This window comes from Heliangelus exortis, chromosome 1 (assembly GCF_036169615.1).
Source record: "Heliangelus exortis chromosome 1, bHelExo1.hap1, whole genome shotgun sequence".
In the NCBI taxonomy this organism is placed as follows: Eukaryota; Metazoa; Chordata; class Aves; order Apodiformes; family Trochilidae; genus Heliangelus; species Heliangelus exortis.
Genome location: NC_092422.1, coordinates 112,317,615 through 112,336,418, shown reverse-complemented (window position 1 = coordinate 112,336,418; position 18,804 = coordinate 112,317,615). Strand labels below are relative to the sequence as shown.

The 18,804-nt window shown below is 39.0% G+C and overlaps 1 protein-coding gene across 11 annotated transcripts in view; it reads left to right on the top strand.

The window, feature by feature from the left end:
• ST3GAL6 (ST3 beta-galactoside alpha-2,3-sialyltransferase 6) overlaps positions 1 to 18,804 on the top strand; it is a 56,741-nt gene that overhangs the window by 26,476 nt on the left and 11,461 nt on the right. For 8 of the 11 annotated variants that reach the window (XM_071758801.1, XM_071758810.1, XM_071758827.1 and 5 more), the window contains 6 exons: positions 4,264 to 4,363; positions 5,145 to 5,213; positions 6,459 to 6,536; positions 9,340 to 9,443; positions 10,680 to 10,743; positions 16,776 to 16,871. In XM_071758801.1, the coding sequence (XP_071614902.1) occupies positions 4,275 to 4,363; positions 5,145 to 5,213; positions 6,459 to 6,536; positions 9,340 to 9,443; positions 10,680 to 10,743; positions 16,776 to 16,871 (500 nt within the window). In that variant the 5' untranslated portion in view covers positions 4,264 to 4,274. Of the gene's footprint in view, positions 1 to 4,263; positions 4,364 to 5,144; positions 5,214 to 6,458; positions 6,537 to 9,339; positions 9,444 to 10,679; positions 10,744 to 16,775; positions 16,872 to 18,804 lie in introns of those variants that run through there. The other 3 variants (XM_071758838.1, XM_071758844.1, XM_071758850.1) reach the window with 1 other exon arrangement.

The window sequence follows — 18,804 nt, the reverse complement described above, 5'->3', positions numbered from 1 at the left end:
TGTGAATATACTTAGTACTGGAAGAGTTAATGATGAATGATGTATAGATTTGGCAGAAGAAATGTATAGATGCATGCCATAGTGTGCTAACATTTTGGTAGCTTTGCTTGAGACAAATGACTGTAAGAGAGCACTCCCTTCTTGGTTGTATCTCTGCATAGTTGTTCTGCTGGGCATGTGTTACATCCTGACCAAAAAGAAGCAGTGTTGCAGGACTGGTGACCACAAGCAAGGCTGCAAAATAATGACATCTTAAAAATCCAGATGTTTCTTTTCAAACCCCAGTAGGTTTTTATGTGCTTTTTCCCTTGTCCCTTTACATTTCAAGGTCCACTCTAAACACATTTTCAAGTTCACTTTCCCTCCTCCCCCACAACTACCAGGGCCAGGAATTTGAGGTCTGAGTGAGCTGAGATTTTCATTCTGTCAGCAGCAATAAGTTAAAATGTCACAAGGCTAGGTGTGGAGTTAAGATTGTTTTAAGATGAGTAGTATTTAATTTAGTAGTAATCACTTTTTAGTTAAATATTTATTAACTATTTATATTAGCAGTATTCAAAGCTTTACAAAATAAGTGGGACAGATGGAAGAGCCTTCGGAATTGTGTTTTTTAACAACCTAATTTTAAGCAAGAAAAATAAGATTTACGAGTGTTACAGAAAAAAAAGCATCATAGCATGGTCATGTGATCGGCCTGTCCAAGAGCTAGAGTTTCCTGCATATGATGTTTTTTAATTGGTGCCATGGCTATATCAACTGCATATATAAGCTGAAAGATGACCAGAGGCTTTGTGGTAGTGTCTTATTTCAGATACCACACTTACTGAAGTAGAATAAAGACGTAGATGTAAGTGAAGATGCAGCTCTGACAAGCACATTGATTCCCCACTTCCACCAAGGAAGGAAAGAATCACCCTCTGGGCTTATATAGCTGATTTGTCTCTATGGAGGCTGCTGGAGTGGATCCATCTATCCATGAGAGATGTAGGCTGATCTCTGAGATCTCTTCATACTGTAACAGGGGGTCTGTCTTGTCTAAACCTGTAATTGTAGCTCTACCTTGGCGGGGGTGGGAAACTGAACAGTGGAAGTTAGCATTGATTCTTATTAAAAAATGCTAATAAATCTTTTTACAACATGCATCCCAGTGTTTGCTTCCTTTCAGTAAATTGACCAGCTAACACCATGAACGTCAGGAGCTGGCCTGCTGGGTTCCTCTTCCCTTTCATTTGTGTGGGTGGCTGTAGGGTTTTTAGAAAGAGGAGGGAATTGAATAGCTGAGTTCCAGCTTTGTCCTTCGTGTTTTGCTTAGCCCTGACTGACCTTGACCTCGGGGCACCATGACCTCTGTCAGGTTGATGAGCTTAAATCAAGATGCTGGGTCTTGCCTTGTGATAATTAAGCTGAAACGTGACAGTCGTTTTACATCTGAACTGAGTCTTTTCAGATGCTTCTTCTCTTGCATCTATGACTATGGGAATTTTCTAGTGCAACACTTGCATCGTAGGAGTCTGTTTTCCTTTGATTAACTTTCTCTAACACTCAGCTGTTTTAAAATAGGAAGGGAGAGCTGGAAAATGCTGTCACCCTTACTGTGCACCCTCAACAATTTCTTCTGTAAACAAGGCAATGGTTCTGTTACTAAACCAGGTTAAGAAAGTCTTCATTAAAAAGATCATTTTTCTCACTACAGAACTTTCTCTTCAAGCACTGAATGAAGCCAGGCACTGGCTGGGGGGTGAGATGATGAGAAGACAGTTGTATAATTAAAGATAATTTAATGTTCCTAAGAGCTGAGTTACATGCACCCTTAATGATGTTATGTTCTCGAGTGTGTGCCAGGCTGAATGTCCTACATAAATTACTGGAAGTTGTTACAGATTTCTCATGATCCTGAAGAAAAACCACATTGACTTCCGTGCTCTTGTTTTAATGATTTTTTTTTTTTTTTCAGGCTGTATGAATGTCTTTGTAAATACTTTGCAAATAGGATGATGTTTATTTTACTGTCATGAATGATTTTGTTTTTAAAAGACCCTTTATGGGTAGGTTTACTTTGTTTTTTCTTGTAGCTTGTTCTGACTGTTCAGCAAGGTTCTCTTTTACACTGAAGTCAGCAACTTTATCTGAATGGTGTTCTATTGTTTAACTGAAGCTTGGATTGATTGAATTAGGGAGTAAAAAGTAAACATTTGATTTCCACTTTAGTCAGATATTTTGAAAGTTGCAAAGCAGAGTGTAAAAATACTGACAGTAAAAAGAAAACTGAGAGCACACAGTATTATTATTTTTTTCAAGTAAATGAGTAAATTGCTGCTAATGACTCTTGACTAAACCCAGTAGGTGAGATTTTCTTTAATATTTTTTCAGCTTTAAGGAAAAACTCTTACAAAATTATTCAAAAAGCTCAGGGTTTGCTCTAGAAGATGAGAATGACTGCCAAAAAAAATTTTCAGTGACTCTTAAAAAGAGTTGCTGGAGTGGTGAGGGAGGCAGTGTTACTTCCCAAGGAGGGATGAAAGGATGTTGAAATTGCAACAGCTGCAGCCTACGAGTATTTAATCCAGAACAGAGTAGGACAACCTAGAGGATATGCATAAGGTTAATAGGTTATAACTTCTTAATTGTATGGCTTTGTTACCAGTAGATGTTGCTGTAAAACCCCATCTGTGACCCTGCAATTTAATGCCTATGAAAGAGATGGAGGGGGGGAAAAATAAATGAGGAGGATGTGACTTGTGGCACTTAAGTCATTGTAACAAATACTTCACTGTGAATACTTCAGAGGTTAAGCATCTTGAGTGGTAGTAGTTTGCTTCTCGATTTCTAATAACAAAATGCAGCTCTCTGTAGTAGTTTCTTGGTCTTAATTACAAGGTATGATGTTAAGATGGTACTAGCATAAAGCGTATTGCTGTAAATCAGTTTGACTTTATCTACTTTGAGTTTCACTTCCTTAGGGCTGTTTAATACTTTATTTTTTTTTTAAAAAGCAACCTGAAATTAAAAAAAAAATTTTTAAAAAAGAAAAACAACAAAACAACTCAGAAGAAAAACCCATAAAGCCAAAGGTTTTGCTTTTGGAAAATGCAGCAATATGTTTGGATATGGCTTGGTTTTGCTGGACATCTCTTTGTTACCTCTGCTTTAAAATACAGATATGTAAGTAGGTCTTTATGCATTGTGTGGATTGAACGTGATAAGCATGATAGGGGGGAAGTGACAATAATAGGGGACAAGTGACAATAATGGAAGGATGTAACTCTTCAGTAAATTTTCACAGTAGTTTGTAGCCAGAATGGCTATTTTGGACCTTTGGAAGATTAAGCAGCAGTAATTCAGAAAGAGCAGTTTAGTGCGTTAGACACGTGCAGTGCAGAACTTGCTTTATCCCAGCATGTCTTGCCAGACAGGTGAGCTTCTGATATTTCTTTGGTTTCCTCCTACTAAACTGTGAAGTAAAAACTCTTGAAAAATGAACACTTTGTCTGTTGTTTCCTCTGTGCCCACAGGTTGGGTACTGCTTCTCTTTATGATGTACAAAGCCCAGCACTTTCCTGTCACTTGAACAATGAGGTCTGGTGTGTGTCAGGAGCTGGAGGCTATGCAGGACACAAGAGCATAAGCAGATAGCTTCAATACAGCTTTAAATGTCCAAAACCAGACTTAAAGAATATTCAGTGATCCTAAAACCGGGCAGTTTCATTTTGTGGCAGCTCCTGTCCTGTTCTGCTTCATGGGCATCATCCTGTATGCCTCCTGCAAAGTGCCAGTGCTTGTTTAACTGTGTATTTATGGAAACCAATTGATAGTGGGTGGCACAAGAAAGGGGAGGAGTGCAGGTGCCTATGAAGGCCAACTTCTGACCCAGGAGGATGGTGTCTTTGGGCTACCAGTGGACGTGAAATGGCTCCTACTCTGACATACTTCTGGAAGGACCCATGTTCCTCTTTTGTCTTAGAGAGAAGCTAGAGTGAGCCTCTTTCAATGCTTCTGTGTTACCAATCAGAATGGTAGCACAGAATGTGTGGTGTTACCTACCACACAGTATGCACGTGTGGTAGGTGCAGAACAGTATTCAGCTTCTGTCACCAGGACTTTGTGTGAGAAATCAAACCAGAGTGATCCTTTGTAAAATTTCTAATGGTTGAGAATGGTTGTAATAATGGTTGTCTTTTTTTGTGGGTTTCCAGGTGCTTTACAAAAATTCATTTTAATAGCTTAAGTTGTATTTAAACTTCTCTTGTTTTTCTTACATTTCAGATCTACCAGTCATGAAACGAATTCTTCTGTTTTTTATCCTGGCTGCTGCTGTTATGTATGGAATACTTCATGGAAATCTGTGGAGAAATAACCTCTACTGGTATGGTGATGCTTTGTTTGCTTATAGTATAGACACCTTCATCTCTTTGTTAGAGATGTGGCTCTGAGATGCTGTGTCTGTGAACAGCTATTTTTTCCTGGTATTCAACAGAAGTGATTACTACTCCGTGTGTGTTGTGTGGTTGTTCTGTCCTGCATCTCCTTCTCTCGTGTCACTTTAAAACCTACTAGTTGATTTGAGCCTAGTTTTATGGAGAGGTCAGAATCTCATAGATACTGAGGCCCCTTGGAGTTTGAAAATAGGCATTCAGGTGAGGAGAGATACTGTATTGGTGTGTGTGATGTGTCCATATCTCCCTTTACCCCACATGTGTTTAGTGTTAGCCTGTTCCCTTAGTTGTCTGGTAAATAATGTGGAAGAGACCTGATTCACACATGGGAATAACTGTAGGTGTAGTGGGCACCTTTTGAAAAAATAATTGGTTTAGTCTTGGTGGCAACCTTGTGGGAAGTGAGCCTTCACTATCTCAGTAGTAACCTTGTGGGATGTGAGCCTCCAATGTCTCCAGGCTGTATGGGAGAGGTGGCTTGGGACCTAAAATTCAGGGTGCTAATCAAAGAGGTTGAGTTTCCATTGGCTTTTGCACAGCTGTGATCAGAGCTGACAAGCGTGTTTGTGTTATGAAGATAATAGTGATAGCTTTTTAAAGTAGTGATTGTACCTCTGTTTCTTTTTATAGCATACAATTGATACAAATGGCTTTCTGTTGTGGTTTCTGTTTAAAGCAAACCACAGTGTTGTGACATTTCCCTTTTTGCAGGATTAGCTTTTATGGACAGACTTCCTCTGTGAGGGCTTCTCCTTCCTATGAGACTAGTGGAGTTACCCAGTAAGTTAAGCAGTTGAGTCTTTTGGTGGTGGGTTTGTTTTTGGTTTTTTTTGTTGGTCGGTTTTTGGGCAGGTGGGAGGGATTGAGACTAAAATCAATAGTCTTTGTAGACTCCCCGTTCAATTGATACAGCTGTGTCCATTGACTGTTTCTGTGATGAACACGATGTCTGGCAGAAAAGAATTTGTCCATTTCATGTTTCCAATGTTTGCTTAATATTTTTGGCCACTTTCAGTGACTGTCTGTAACGAGCAATGACTTGTTGGAAGGGCACTTGCTTGCATCTTCCACATGTCTGCAGCTCTGAGTTATACCTGAAAAAATTAGCAAAGTTATGTGTGCAACTTCTGTCCTTAAAATAAGTCAGAGGTGTGGTTCACTTATGTTGGGCATGTGTAAGCAGATCTTGTGCTAGTAAATTCCTGCTGTTAGGTTTGTGGGATTAATGAGTGCCTATGCTAAAACTTAAAAGCTGGTCTCTGTTCTCTCTGAAGCTACCCTGCAAAATGCTTTGAGGCTGATGCTGGGAAGCAATGAGCTGTCCAGATGATAAATTTCAGAGGGTGTTTTCTCAGTGCCAGTATTCTCATGACAACTTGAGGTTACCAAAAGCAATTGACCTTATTGGTCTCTTTGGCTTGTGGTGCTATTGTGGTGGTTTCATCCTTCTGTTCTTAATGCAGCCCAGATGCATGCATTGCTCAGATGAACTTTACCCTTCCTCCTGGGCTTCATCTATGTTATTAATTGGGCTAAATTGGCAAGGTGGGAATGTGCTTAGAAGTGTCTTAGCCTTATTATGAGAGGAATGACTTCTCCCCAAAGACTCTCATTTTCCTTGGAGGACCTTGTGTGGTGCTGTCTTTCCCCCCTCTCCTCTCTGAGTAGTGCTGGTGGTGCTATCTGGTAAGGCTGCAAGGGTGGTTCAGCCCAGGTGTCCCACTTCTCTGCAGATGGGCCTGAGATCACACCTCTGGTTACTGCTGTGCTGACAATTGCCAAGCAAGGGAGGTTGCAGACCCCTTGAAGCAGCACTTTGAGAGAAAAGCCTTTACTAGTAAAAGTAATCATAGTATAATGAGAGAGAGATCCATCTTTATAATACAGACAAAGGCAACAATGAAAATTTGGCATGGTGTTAACTCGGTAATCAATTTTTACTAATCTGGCTTGTCCAAGTTTCCCTACTTTGTTGCTGCTACCCATTCCTGTTCTTGCTATTTGTTTAAAATTATTCTTTTGCAGGCTGCCACCTACGGCTGTGGAGAGAAGGAATGTGCTGGACACTTGTCTCTTGAAACCAGCATTTGAGTCTCTACTGGGGTGAGTCTTCTGTGGGAATTGGAGGGGGAAAGAAAAGGCTGTGCTGATTGAGGTAGAAATAGGCTATTGACATATTTTGGGACTATTTTTCGTTTTGATTCACCTCTGAAAATGCAGCATTTGGGCGTGGGTTCATTGCTGCTGTTCCTGCTTGTGGCAAAACAAGTTGTTTAGCTTATCACTGATCATCATCTGAACAATATCATAGAACTAGCTCAGTATGCTGATGTATGTGCTGAATAAATGTCCTCTTTAAATATTGCAGCTAGTAACAGTGAAACTATATTATTGACTGACATACAAGTCTTATGGTTTTTTTTTTCCCTAGTCCTTTTCCTGTAAAAAGAGCCTTCATGTCCAAGGCTGAAACTCAGTCATTCAGCTATTAATACAATGGACTTAAAAGATTAAGATTTTTTTAGTAGCTAAGTATTTCTGTAGCAGCCAGGGACCAGAGAAATTTTGAAAGAAGAATATGAAATGTGAAAAAATTCATCCAGTCTTTAATATAGAAGATCCTTCCCCTTCAATGAAATTTCAAAATGTAATTGTAATGAATTTTGGAATTATTCCTTTTGTTCCTCTGACAGTATTGTTGAATTGTGTGTAGGGGTCTAGGGGTCCTCTACTTGAAGGAACTCATAGGAAACTTTCTTTGAAAGAAGCAATTGTATGAAAAAAGGAAGAGCTTCAACCCAAAACAAAAGAGGTGTCTGGTCACAAAATTGCATCCAAGATGTTTGTGAGGGAATACTAAGGGCTTTTGTTATTGGAAGTCTTAAATGAAGAGAGATCAAGGAAGTGCTGCAAAACAAGAAGCTGACAGGCTGTGTTATTTTTGGCTTTGTGTTTTACCTGACGGAAGACTGAGTATGCTCCTGAGAAAGCTTGGGAAGGTGTTTAGATCAGGTTTTGGCTGCGGGAGTCTTAAAGCTCTAAAAAAAGACACCATTGCTTCTTTCTGTCCTCTTTATGCACAAGACGACATGGCTTTAGTTCAGTGCTATTATTATTTTAAAGAACATGAAGGATCTCAGGTTTGTCTTTCCTGAAGCAGTCCTACAGTCTAACCAGTTTTGGTTAGCTGCCTGACCCAGAGAGGAGCTTCTGGGTCCCTTGCCCCGAGGATGTGCTCAGACTGCAGATGCACAGCAATAAGACAGTAGGTACAGAGCTGGAACAATTTTTCTGGAATATTTCCATAGCTCCTTTACAGGGGTAGATTGTGTGAGCTGAAGATCTGGTCTGTGCACTTTGGTAATAGCCTGGGGAGGCTGCAAGGATTTCTAACCTGGCAGAATTATTTATTGGAAAGGAACCAAAGCTGGAAGAGCTGGAATTAAGAATCTCTTTGCAGTAGGTAAATTATTTATTATGTCTAAGCTTACCAGCTGCTTCTGAACAGCAAGGCAAGTTATTACATTTAATATGTGTGTTAAGTGCACAATGTCTCAAAGTCAGCTGGTATTGCTTAGTTTACCTATGGCCCAACTCTTGGTGTGTGGGCTATGGTGTGTTTTTTGTTGTTTTTTGTTTTTTCTTTCCATTTTACTGTTGTTGGATACAACTATATGTTGGATAAGTATAGTTTAGAGTGTGATGGATGATTTGTGAAACAGAGAGGATTTTTTTTTTTAATAGCTATTAAGTATTCTTAGTGGAGAAACAAGTCATGCTGGCTATATTAGTGACCAACACCAGGTTTTCTTTCTCACTGTGACTGTATACTTCTTTGTTAATATTTTAATACAAGACCTAGCATTCAGGATTGCTACAAAGTCAACCAGTTCAGTGAGTACCTGGTGACTTAATTTCAAGGTGAAGCCCAGGGCATGGTAGCATGTGACAGGATTGTCTGCTGTTCAATCATTTGTCTAGACTTGGCAGATAGGGTAATAAGAGTCCCTTCCCTGCTATGAGAGAACTCATGGCTGTGGTTACTGTCTTTTGAAGAAAGAATTGACCCATTATTTCTATCTTGATGCTTGCAAGGTGTGATGCCATTGTGTTCTAGTTTGAAGGAGGAATGCATTTTTGAGGAAAATGTGTTTGTGATCCCCACGTGCTATACTTCTCATGGCAGGGCAGCCCTGGCACACATACCCTGGGATACTTTCAGACATCTGATTTATGAATAGGCTAGAAGGTGCAATGTAGGAGCATGCCTGATGTGCTGCAGCTTGCTAGGAGGTGTTTGATCTGTGGGATCCTACTAGTGCTAGTCCAGAGTAGAAATAGCCACGATGTGTGTAATGGGAAGAGGAGAACTCCATGCGTTTTTGCTGGATGGATAGAAATCCTGTTTCCACAAATTATTTACTAGTGTAAACTCAGCCATAAAGTGCCACTTGTTTGGACTAGGAGCACATCTCAAGCTGATTTTCAAGTTAAAACAACATGTTTCAAATAACATTTTTATTTATGAAATTGCCATATAGAATTTCCATTCTGCTTCTGTTACGTACTTTTCAAACCTGAAGTTGTCTTTCTCTGTTATGTGTTCTCTTACATATGCTGTTTCATGGTGTAAGCTTTGTCATGCAATTTTAGTGACTCTGTATATCTTACACTAGCAGAAAGATAATTTTGACTCACTCTCCACCTTTATCTTCCAGTATAAAATCATCCCATTTTTTTATCATCTGCATTCTTTCCCTGTGTTCATGAGTTTATTCTCTTATAAAAATTGGTGTTACTTGAGCTGCCATAAAGTAAGCTTTTGTTAAAAGCAAATGCATGAATTATTGGCTTAATCAAATGCATAATGTCAATTTTGAAACTTGTTCCTTTTTCCTTTCATTAGTGTTGAGAAAATATACCCGTTCCTGTGCTCCAATGATTTTATTAGAGTGGCAGAGTTCCATGGGAGTGATAAGTTTGAACTACCTTATGGAATAAAGAGAGCAGGTTTGTGTACCCCATTTACATTTTTTTTAAAAAAGAAATATCTAAACGTTACGTAAAGCCACCTGAATCTCTGGCCTTGGTCTTTTATGTTCACTGAAATCAATCTTTTTGAGGGTACCTAGCAGTGACTTAATGTTTGCATTTAGTCCTCGGGCCTGGAACCTTCCTGTTCTTAATAAAACACTGTTGGGATTGCCACTCTTAGCAGAGAAGCTCCAAATGGGTGGGAGTGAGGAAGAGTGAATCTTACTCAGCTTCATTTGTATGGGAGCTGGAGTGCTAAAAATATTTGCCTAGTGCTTTGCTAAGTAAAATATCATCTGGGTCAGTGAGATGGGGTTTGATCAACACACCAAAGCTGATTGGGATCCAGAGTCCTACTGAGGCAGAAGTCTTCAGGTTGGAGCAGTTACATCAGCAAAATTCCCCTTCTACTAGGCTAGCTTCTCCCTCCAGGGAAGGTGTCACTGTCACTGCATGGGGTATTCCCAATGCTTCATGGCTCCTTCCTCGTGCCTGCTGCCTGTGCTGCTCAGGGCAGAGTAGACCTGGACAGAGACCTTAAGGGCCTTAGTCACCCTTTTGGAAAGGGTTGTAAGGTTTCAAGTGTCAGAGTGTGACACTGAGCAGTGCACCTTTCTAGTTCTCTGCACATCTGGGCTTTAGACTCTTGATTTGCCCTCCCTCAGTGTAACAAGGATGGTTCATTTTCCCACACCCCTGGGGCTGTGGTGAAGTAAAGCACATTTGAGAATGAGTAGAGAGCCTTGGTGAGTGTCCAGCAGGCACCTGCCTGCTGAGAGAAGGTTAAGAGTGAGCTGTGATAGTGACCACAGGCTGGTTTGATGTCATTTCACAAAATATGCTCTTGCTGTTCTTTTTTTCAACTAAAGGTTGGTAGAAGAAAATAAGTCAGGATGCTGATCTTGAAAAATTTCCTAATTTTTTATTTACTGTAACTAAGGTGTTTATGATAGAAATCCCATGCAGTTTTCTAGCAGAGGAGTGTCGGGGTAGGAGAATCTTCCCAGATAGGAGCTCTGACAAACCTATATTTCTTTGGCTTCATTTATTGACCTGTATCCCTAAATTAGAAGTGTTCTTATTTTGAGCTTTTTTATGCACAGCGCATAAAACCTACTATTTCTGAAAATGCTGTAGTCAAGGTGGCATACTTATTTTTATATTGGAAAGCACTCAACTTTTTCATTAATATTCTTTATATTTGCTTTCTAGAGCAATTTTTTCGTTTAGCCCTTTCAAGACTGCAGAACTGTGGACTTTCAAATGAAGATGACAGGTGAGATAGTTTATTTTCTGCTGTTGCTGTTCACTGCATTTTTAATATTTAATAATTATCTGAAAGAGAGTGTCAGTGGTGCTATCTTGAAAGTTAGCCAGAATGCAGATCTGACTGGAGGTGTCCAAGCAATATGTAACCAATTCCAAGATTTAAATAAGTTTGACTTTAAGTCTATGTAGCATTAGCATTCAAGAATAATTTTTTTGTGAGGGACCTTAAACTGTTACAAGTTCTTCTACAAGTGCAGTAGTGTTCACTAAATGCAGTTCTATCATCTGTAGTATCTTTTTGTACTTGAGAAAGTGAAACCACCCCTTAAAAACTGAATATGGTCTCTGCTTTCAAAGTCATTATCAGTGTAATCTAGAGAATGTTTGAGATAAGCAGATACAAACCAGTGGCTGTTTCTACCCTAAAGGAATCTGATGTGTGTCCCTGTGCCATAGTATCTGCTGGCCTGTTGTGTATGCTTGGCTTCCTTTTCCTGTGATTAAGGGAGATGTAGGTGCCCAGGAAAGGCTGTTCCTGGCATTTCAGGAGTAACCAGGGTGTGGCATAGAGTGGGGCATGCCTTAGATAACATGCTTCCCATGCATTTACCTTGCTGTGTTTAAAACTTTTGGTTATAAGACACTTTGTGTGGGGGGGATTGTTTGTTTTTAGAGGGTCTTTTTCTGTGTATGTCTTGGTGGCATTTGTTTGGTTTGGTTTTTTATGTTTGGGATTTTTTGGAGGTAGCATAGTAGGGTTGGCAAGTATCTTAAAATCCTGTGTTTACCAAGTTATGCAAATGACTTGGATTTGCAGTCTAGCAAGCAGCCTGATGACCTGCCATATATAATGTTAATGTGCAGACTTCTTAATAGTGTTAAATGCAAATAATGCTGAGGTTGGCTGTACTTGGTTTTGTGCTTTAATCAAGGAGATCAAACAGAAGACTGTTGCTTCAAGCCAAATGCCAGGATCATGTTTAATTAAACTTGGGTGGAATATGAACAAAATAGTTGTTGCTCAAGCCTAAGAATTATCTTGGTTTTAAAACCCAGTTTTTATTTTCTTCACCTAATGTGTTTCTTCCTTTCCCTGGTGTTTAGCATCTATTTTTAGAAAGGAAAAAAGGAAAAAAACCCTATTTTCAATCAGGAGTGTGATAACTGAGGAAATTTATACAGAATTGGCTGTCAAAGGGTAATCTTGTATCTTGAGTTCACGGAATGGCAAATGTTGTGTTAGGAATTTCCTGAAATCATCACAAGTTTAGCTCTGTAATAATTTTGACTGTAAAACCGAGGCACATGCAACACAATGCATGACATTTAAAAGGAAGTATCTGTCCTATTGATCAAAAATAAGGTAATTGGTATTTATCCTTTGAATACAAGTTCTCTGACTTGATATGTTTAGTGGTTCTGGGAAATATTAAATTAATGAAAGTAATGTATTTCAGTAGTACTGAAGCAAAATGAGAACTATTACCATTTAATAGGCAGCAGTATAAACAGATCAAATATAGTGACTTCATACAATGTATTCTTTCAAGATCCATCTGTATGAGAACTAAAACTGTGGTGCTCAGATAGCTGTCTTTGTGTGTGTCAGGTAAAATTGTGATCTACAAAGGATTTTGGTTTCAAACTTAGGTGAAACTTTAATTGTGTAAAGGTCTAGTTCTCCAAAATCATTTGCAAGTGAACAATGTCACTGACTTCAGTGGAATATAATCTGTAGGAGAAGGGTTTTGCAGGCTAAGGGAATATCTACAGAATAGGTACATCCACTCTGAACACCCACTCTTCCCTATTTCTTCATAATTACTCTGGGCACTCTTAGGACATTAAGCTCAGCAGCAGTAAATTCTTACAAATTAATTTACACACTCCTGAGCCATCAAAATGTTATCTCTGCATCCTCCTTTTACCAAATAACATTGAAGGAAATAATTTGGATTCCTCAACTGATTGTGTGTGTGGGGTGTGTTAAAGGATTTGAGGCTGAAATCTTTTTCCTTTTTTAGAGAAACAGTGTTGAAGTGGAATGTGGAGGGTGCAAACCTTTTGACCTTTAAAGGCTGTATTTCCATGTAACAATATTTTTCCTTTATAAACTAGAAAAGTATTTTTTTAGCATTCTGTTCGTATAAATAAAATATATAAACTAATGTCTGGCCTTGACAGATATAAGCATAAGAGACTCTTGTGCACCATGTGATTAGGGCAATGATTTGAGTGGCTAAAGGGATTACATTTACACATTGCAGATAAGTTACTGTGCAGTTTGCATCAGGATCATTTATACTCCTAAGCAGATCTGTCCCAAGTGCAATCCATTAGTCACTCAATTGATAGAGCAGTTGTCATAACTGGAGTCTTGCTATTTTTCACTTTCTCCACTGTTGTGCTGGTGGTTCCTAACTGGACCTCCAGACAATTCAGTCTGTTATATTTCACTTGTAGCACACCTGATGTTGTTTAAGGACATCTGAATTTATTTCTCACTGCTTTATTGAGTTGGAGAAAGGCTGAGTTTTACTTACTCTTTAGGGTGAGTATTTTGTTTTCAATATGAAAACATTATGAGAAAGGAAACTTCAAGTGAGGTTGGTAAAATATGTGGGAGTAACAGTCTGCTGAAAATCATTGTGTTGATTTCTGTGACCCACAGTAAGTACAGGTTAGTTTATTTACGTTAAATATCTTTGAATGTACTCCCATCTTGTTCTTTATCTGTGTTTCTTTTGTTTTCTATGATATTATGATATTTTCTTTTTACTCTAGAATAAACCATTTTCCATCCTGCATATCCTTGTCAGTACAATCTGTGCTATTGAGGATGTAGACCTATGATCACAACCGGAAACACTTGAATTCTGGGGTGGGGCAGGGGAGCTGAGTGGAAGAGACAATTCAGAAATAGTACATTCATGCCAGGCTTCCTGTTTGAGTTGGCCTGCTTTGACTTCCTGAGTTTCACAGAGATTAAATGTTGGTCTTTCTAACTGATTTGACTGTATTTATGACTGTTTTAATGTACATTTCACCAGGAGTATTTGATCTGCTTGTTGACTTTATTGATTTCAAAAGTTCACGTAGCTGTGTGCTTTATTGGTTATTTGAAGGCAGCTGATTATTTTTGAGTGTGCACGTTAAGGGCACTGGAGTTAGAAAGCTTAATCAAACTTCTAATTTCATTCTGTTTTCCATCAAAGTAGAATTAGTCAGCACGTAGCCATGATCAGAATGTGGTTTGCATCTGTCAGCAGGAGCAGAGAGTTTGGATTTGACTGAAGAACAGCTACCCAGCTTCTGTAGCTACACAAACCTTAGCTGCCCAGCTCCAAAGTCATGTTTTATTTTACCCTCTTTGCCCTGAGTGTGTCCTGCTGCATCACAGCTGCACAGTGCAGAGGAGAAAAACCGAAGAACCCTTGAGTTTTATACCAGTGTGGAAGGCATTATTTCAATAACTAGAGATAGACATAAAGAAGCAGCTTCTTAAATTATAGTCTGTACCTGAAATTGAAAGGTATGTAAAAAGGAATTATTTAAGGTTAATCTACAAGGATTAGAAGCAGCAGTGCCTCCTCAAAGTAACTTTTTGCCTGGTTATCATGGTAATAATAATACAAATCAGTTGCAATGGAGCTGACATTGGTTTTGTGAATTTACACCAAGTAGGCAGTATAAAAGGAAAGATTAGGAGCAATTCTTCTGGCTTTTTATTGACATTTTTATTGGCTTGTTAGTCACTGCCACTGTCCACCAAGCATGTTCTAGCCAGGAGATACTACCATGAGTTTGAGTGGCAGATCAGGATTCACATTGTGGTCGTGAGCTTTGTACCTGTTACCCATCTGTGGCCATTAACTTTTGGTGACAGTGAATTCAGAGGTTTGAGTTCACATAAACTTTCAGGGGTTTACAGAAGCAATGCTGTAAAGGTGACAGGAAATTATGATACAACCATATGCTAATTCTACCTTGACCACTTACTGGTAATATGTTTCATATGATTTTCCTTTTTGCTTTCTGTTTCTCTTCACTGCTGCTTCTCTGTAGCCAAAGGTATTGCTCTGGGCTCTATGATTTGGCTGCAAGCAGCAAAGTGTAATTCAGGAAAAGGGTAACTTCTTCCTCCCTCCCTCTGCAAGAGGCATATGTTCATCAGCCTGCTTTCTCAGGATATCTTAAAACTAGGTTGAAAAACAGTTGGAAAATGAATGGGCTGAAGCACTCCTGGAGTAGAGAGGGAAGAGTTTTGTGGGTGTAGAGGGCATGGGCATAGTGAGGACAGGATGCTTTCTGACCACTCTGATTTCTGAGATGCTGTCATGTGAAGTTGTGGCATTTATGAGTGCTTGGCTTCCCCTAAGCTGCTCAGGAAATAGTAGAAAAAGTGTGCCACCTTTACCCGTGTCACCCTACCCTGAGAACTGCACTGGGCAGCACTATATATTTTTTTTTATATAGATATATATATGTAATGCACACACATGTATGAAAACTTTTAAAGGCAACTCTCTCTGCAGATGTGGCCCTAGAGCAACAGCTGAAAAGGTGCCATCCTAGCATTTCTTTTGAAATACATTGCTTTTTTTATTCTCATTTCACCTTTTCTGTAAGTTTCAGGTTTTCACCATTGCTTTGGGACCCAGTTTCGTTTCCAGAGCTCAGCACAGCATAACTGCATTAACAACTCTGTTGGAAATAAGGGGAACTGCCACACTGGGTCTTTAATGCAGATTCCAGTATTCTTCCTGACTAGGTCCTGGGGCCCCCTTACAGTAAGAAATACCATAGAGCATTTTTCTCATTTGAAGAGCCATGAAAATAGGATGTTGGGAGCTTGGTAAGCTGTAAGCTTACCAGAAGAAATGTCTGAAAAGAGTACATAATTTTTTTATTTGACTGTTGTTCCTGCTGCAACCAAGTTAAAGAACAGCTTTTGCTCTGAATAAACATTTTGCAACAAAAAAAATTATATGTTTGTTCTGTGAGGAGGTAGTGTTTGCAGTCTTCTAAATTGCATAGAAATCTTCCCTAAAGATGCTAAATTTCTGAATTTAAGCAACATCAAACATGTCTGTGCATGTTTTCTTTTGTGAGTTTATAAGCAAAACATCCATTTTACTACCATTGAATACAAAACATAAGATAAAATCAGAAAACCTGGGGTGACATCTTGGAGAATTTTACCACTAGAATTTACTTTCATAAGTTTAACACTGGCATATGATAACTTCTTAGGTGCTTTTTACCTGTGAATGTGTTCTGAATTTGGAAGGGACTGCTGCTTTGAATGAATGTATTATAAAATTTATAGAAGTGGTTTTGTATACTTAGTAATGCTGTCTTCTAATTTGAATCTAGTCATATGAGAATGCAACTTCTAGGCAGGTGTATCACTTGTGTTATGTCATGACAATTTGCAATGTTTTTATAGCACTTTGTAAATACAGGGAGAAAAGCTGATACAGTTATGTTTGTGTGAAGATCTATCATGTGTCATCAGGCCAAGGGTTTTCACATATATAAATCAGGTTCCTGTAAGGTATATTGTGAACTCGTCACTGTAGCTCATGTTGGATATCTCTGCATTTGTGAATTTGTACCATATTGCAGAAGCACCTTAATTCAAATTAGTTTTTCCAGGCATACTCTATACTGGTTAATAAATCCAAACCATGACAAATTTTCAAATTTGTCATTGGGAAAGATAATTTATCTAGTGGCAACCATTTCACCAACTGGCTAGATGATCAGGAAAACAACAGAAAAAAAACATGTATAATTGCAGTTTTACACAGCAGAAGCCATTTCCTGACCTTGGCAGTCCCTGAAATAATGCAGCTGCCTTTTTAAAAAAGCAGCCTTAGGGTGCGATACAGGATTGAAACTGAGAGTCTGAAGGAGAGCCCAGAAGATAGTGGACCTTACTTAGTGAATAAGCCTGTTTAAATGCTTGTGAGGCAAATATGTCATTAATATGCAAAACTTCCCTTGCTTCATATTAAAGTTCTTTTTGTTCCACAGCATTGCCTGTCGACGGTGTGTTGTGGTCGGTAATGGAGGAGTGCTTCGAAATAAGACATTAGGGGAGAAAATTGACTCCTATGATGTGATAATAAGGTAAATGGCATCTCCTTTCTGTATATGTGCAAAGAATTAAACTTTTTCTGTCAGCCACTATCTTTGGAGTTCAGTTACTAAAAAAAATGAAAATGGATACTTTCCGTTCCACTTATTCTGTCACAGCTTTTATTTAAAAAAAGAATTAGGAAAAAAAGAATCAGTGTATTATTACAGAGACTGACACATGGGGGAAAGACTATTGGGTGGTCAGTCAGCCTTGTATATAGATACACAGACCTGCAAGATGCTGCCATCAGGGCTGGGTCCAAGGATGTGACAGCCTGGAGCCCTGCCTGAACCCCTTGCTGTGAGCCAGCATCCCCGAGCAGCCTTGCCTCTTACCTTCTGTGCTGTGCTGGCATGTGGATTAAATGGGACATTTGTACTGGGAAGTCTACCTCAAGGCACATGTCAACTGGAGGATGATGATGTCTGCCCCTTCCCCTCAGCCATGTTAGTTGATATTCAAAGTTTAAGATGCTTCAACCTACCAGAGGATGCTGGGCTCTGAAGAAGAGGCATCTGGACTAGGCAAAGCTAGGAGAGTGCTCAGAGAGCGGGGAAGAAAGGGGGAAAAATAATTTAAATGTCAAGCAAACTGAAAGAGGACTATTTAGCTAACTGTAAGAGAACTTTCTGCATAAGAAGATAAACAAGTTCCTCCACTGCAGAAACTGAGATGATAGCTGATTATCTGCAGGCAGAAAGGCTGTTGACGCAGTCAGATAGTGTGCCTTGAACCCTCTTTCACTGAGACCTTTGAGCTGCTGTTTCAGTTTGTCTGCTTCAATATTGTGTTGAATAAGGAGCAAGATCCCATTTTTGTTCCTTAGCTGTCAAGTCTAGTGCTTACTCTAGCAGTGGTGTTTCAGTCTGCAAGTGTTACCATTAAAAGCTTTGTACAAAGCCTGGAGTTTGACATACATTTGAAAATGTACTGATAACAAATACATGCAATTCTTTGGTTGTAGCTTCTCTTGCAAACTTCATGCTATAGGAAGCCATCCAGATAACATTCCTGTTCTTAGAAAATATGACTAGCTTGAGAGCTTTCTACTGTACAAAAAAAAAAAACAAAACACCAAACAAAAATCCAACCAGCCAAAAAATTTACCTTTCACTTATTTTCACTGTAGTTATAAGGATGCCAGGAAGCTCCATGAATTATTTTTAAGCTATTTTAAGTATTAGGGTTCTTTGTCTATCTTTGTCTATCTTTATCTGTCTACTCTCAAAATGGAAATCTGTATTTAAACTGGTGTCACACATTTAAAAAAGAGCTCTAAAGTCAAAACTGTTTCAGAAATATAGTGCATATTGGTTTACTGAGAACGGAGGTGGAATTTGCATTCTGTATTTTATAACTTATTCTGGTGAAACTTTGAAATGTCCCCTTGTCTATATGCGTTTTTTTTTTCTTTTGAAAGATTCACTCCTAAGCACTTTGCCTCTTATTCAGTGAAGTCAGTCACACTGGCAGGAAGGGAGCATACACGGACTGCCTGAATTCTCAAAAAATATGCAACACAGCCATCAATCAAAAAATCCCACAAGATGGAAATTTAAATACAACCCCTCTAACATCTCAGCAGGAGACCTGACCCATTTGCTCATTGATCTGTTATATCCCAAAACAGTGGCAGCTGTGCAAGTACTATTAATTAAAAAAGAAAAACAGAACTCATCACTCAAAAAACCCCAAACAAACAAAAACCCCATACATAAAGATGTATCAGTGTCAGGTACACAGACATAATGCCTGTCCCTGTATGCTGTAGACAGTGAAGAGTATTAAAACATCCTTGAATTGCCTCCTGTGTGACTTGGATTATCTCGTAGAATGAGCGGAGCAATGCGTAATTCTCCAAGTCAGATGTTCTTTTGGGTCTTCTCCAGTTTCTGTGTTGGAGCCAAATCAAAAGGCTTTTGG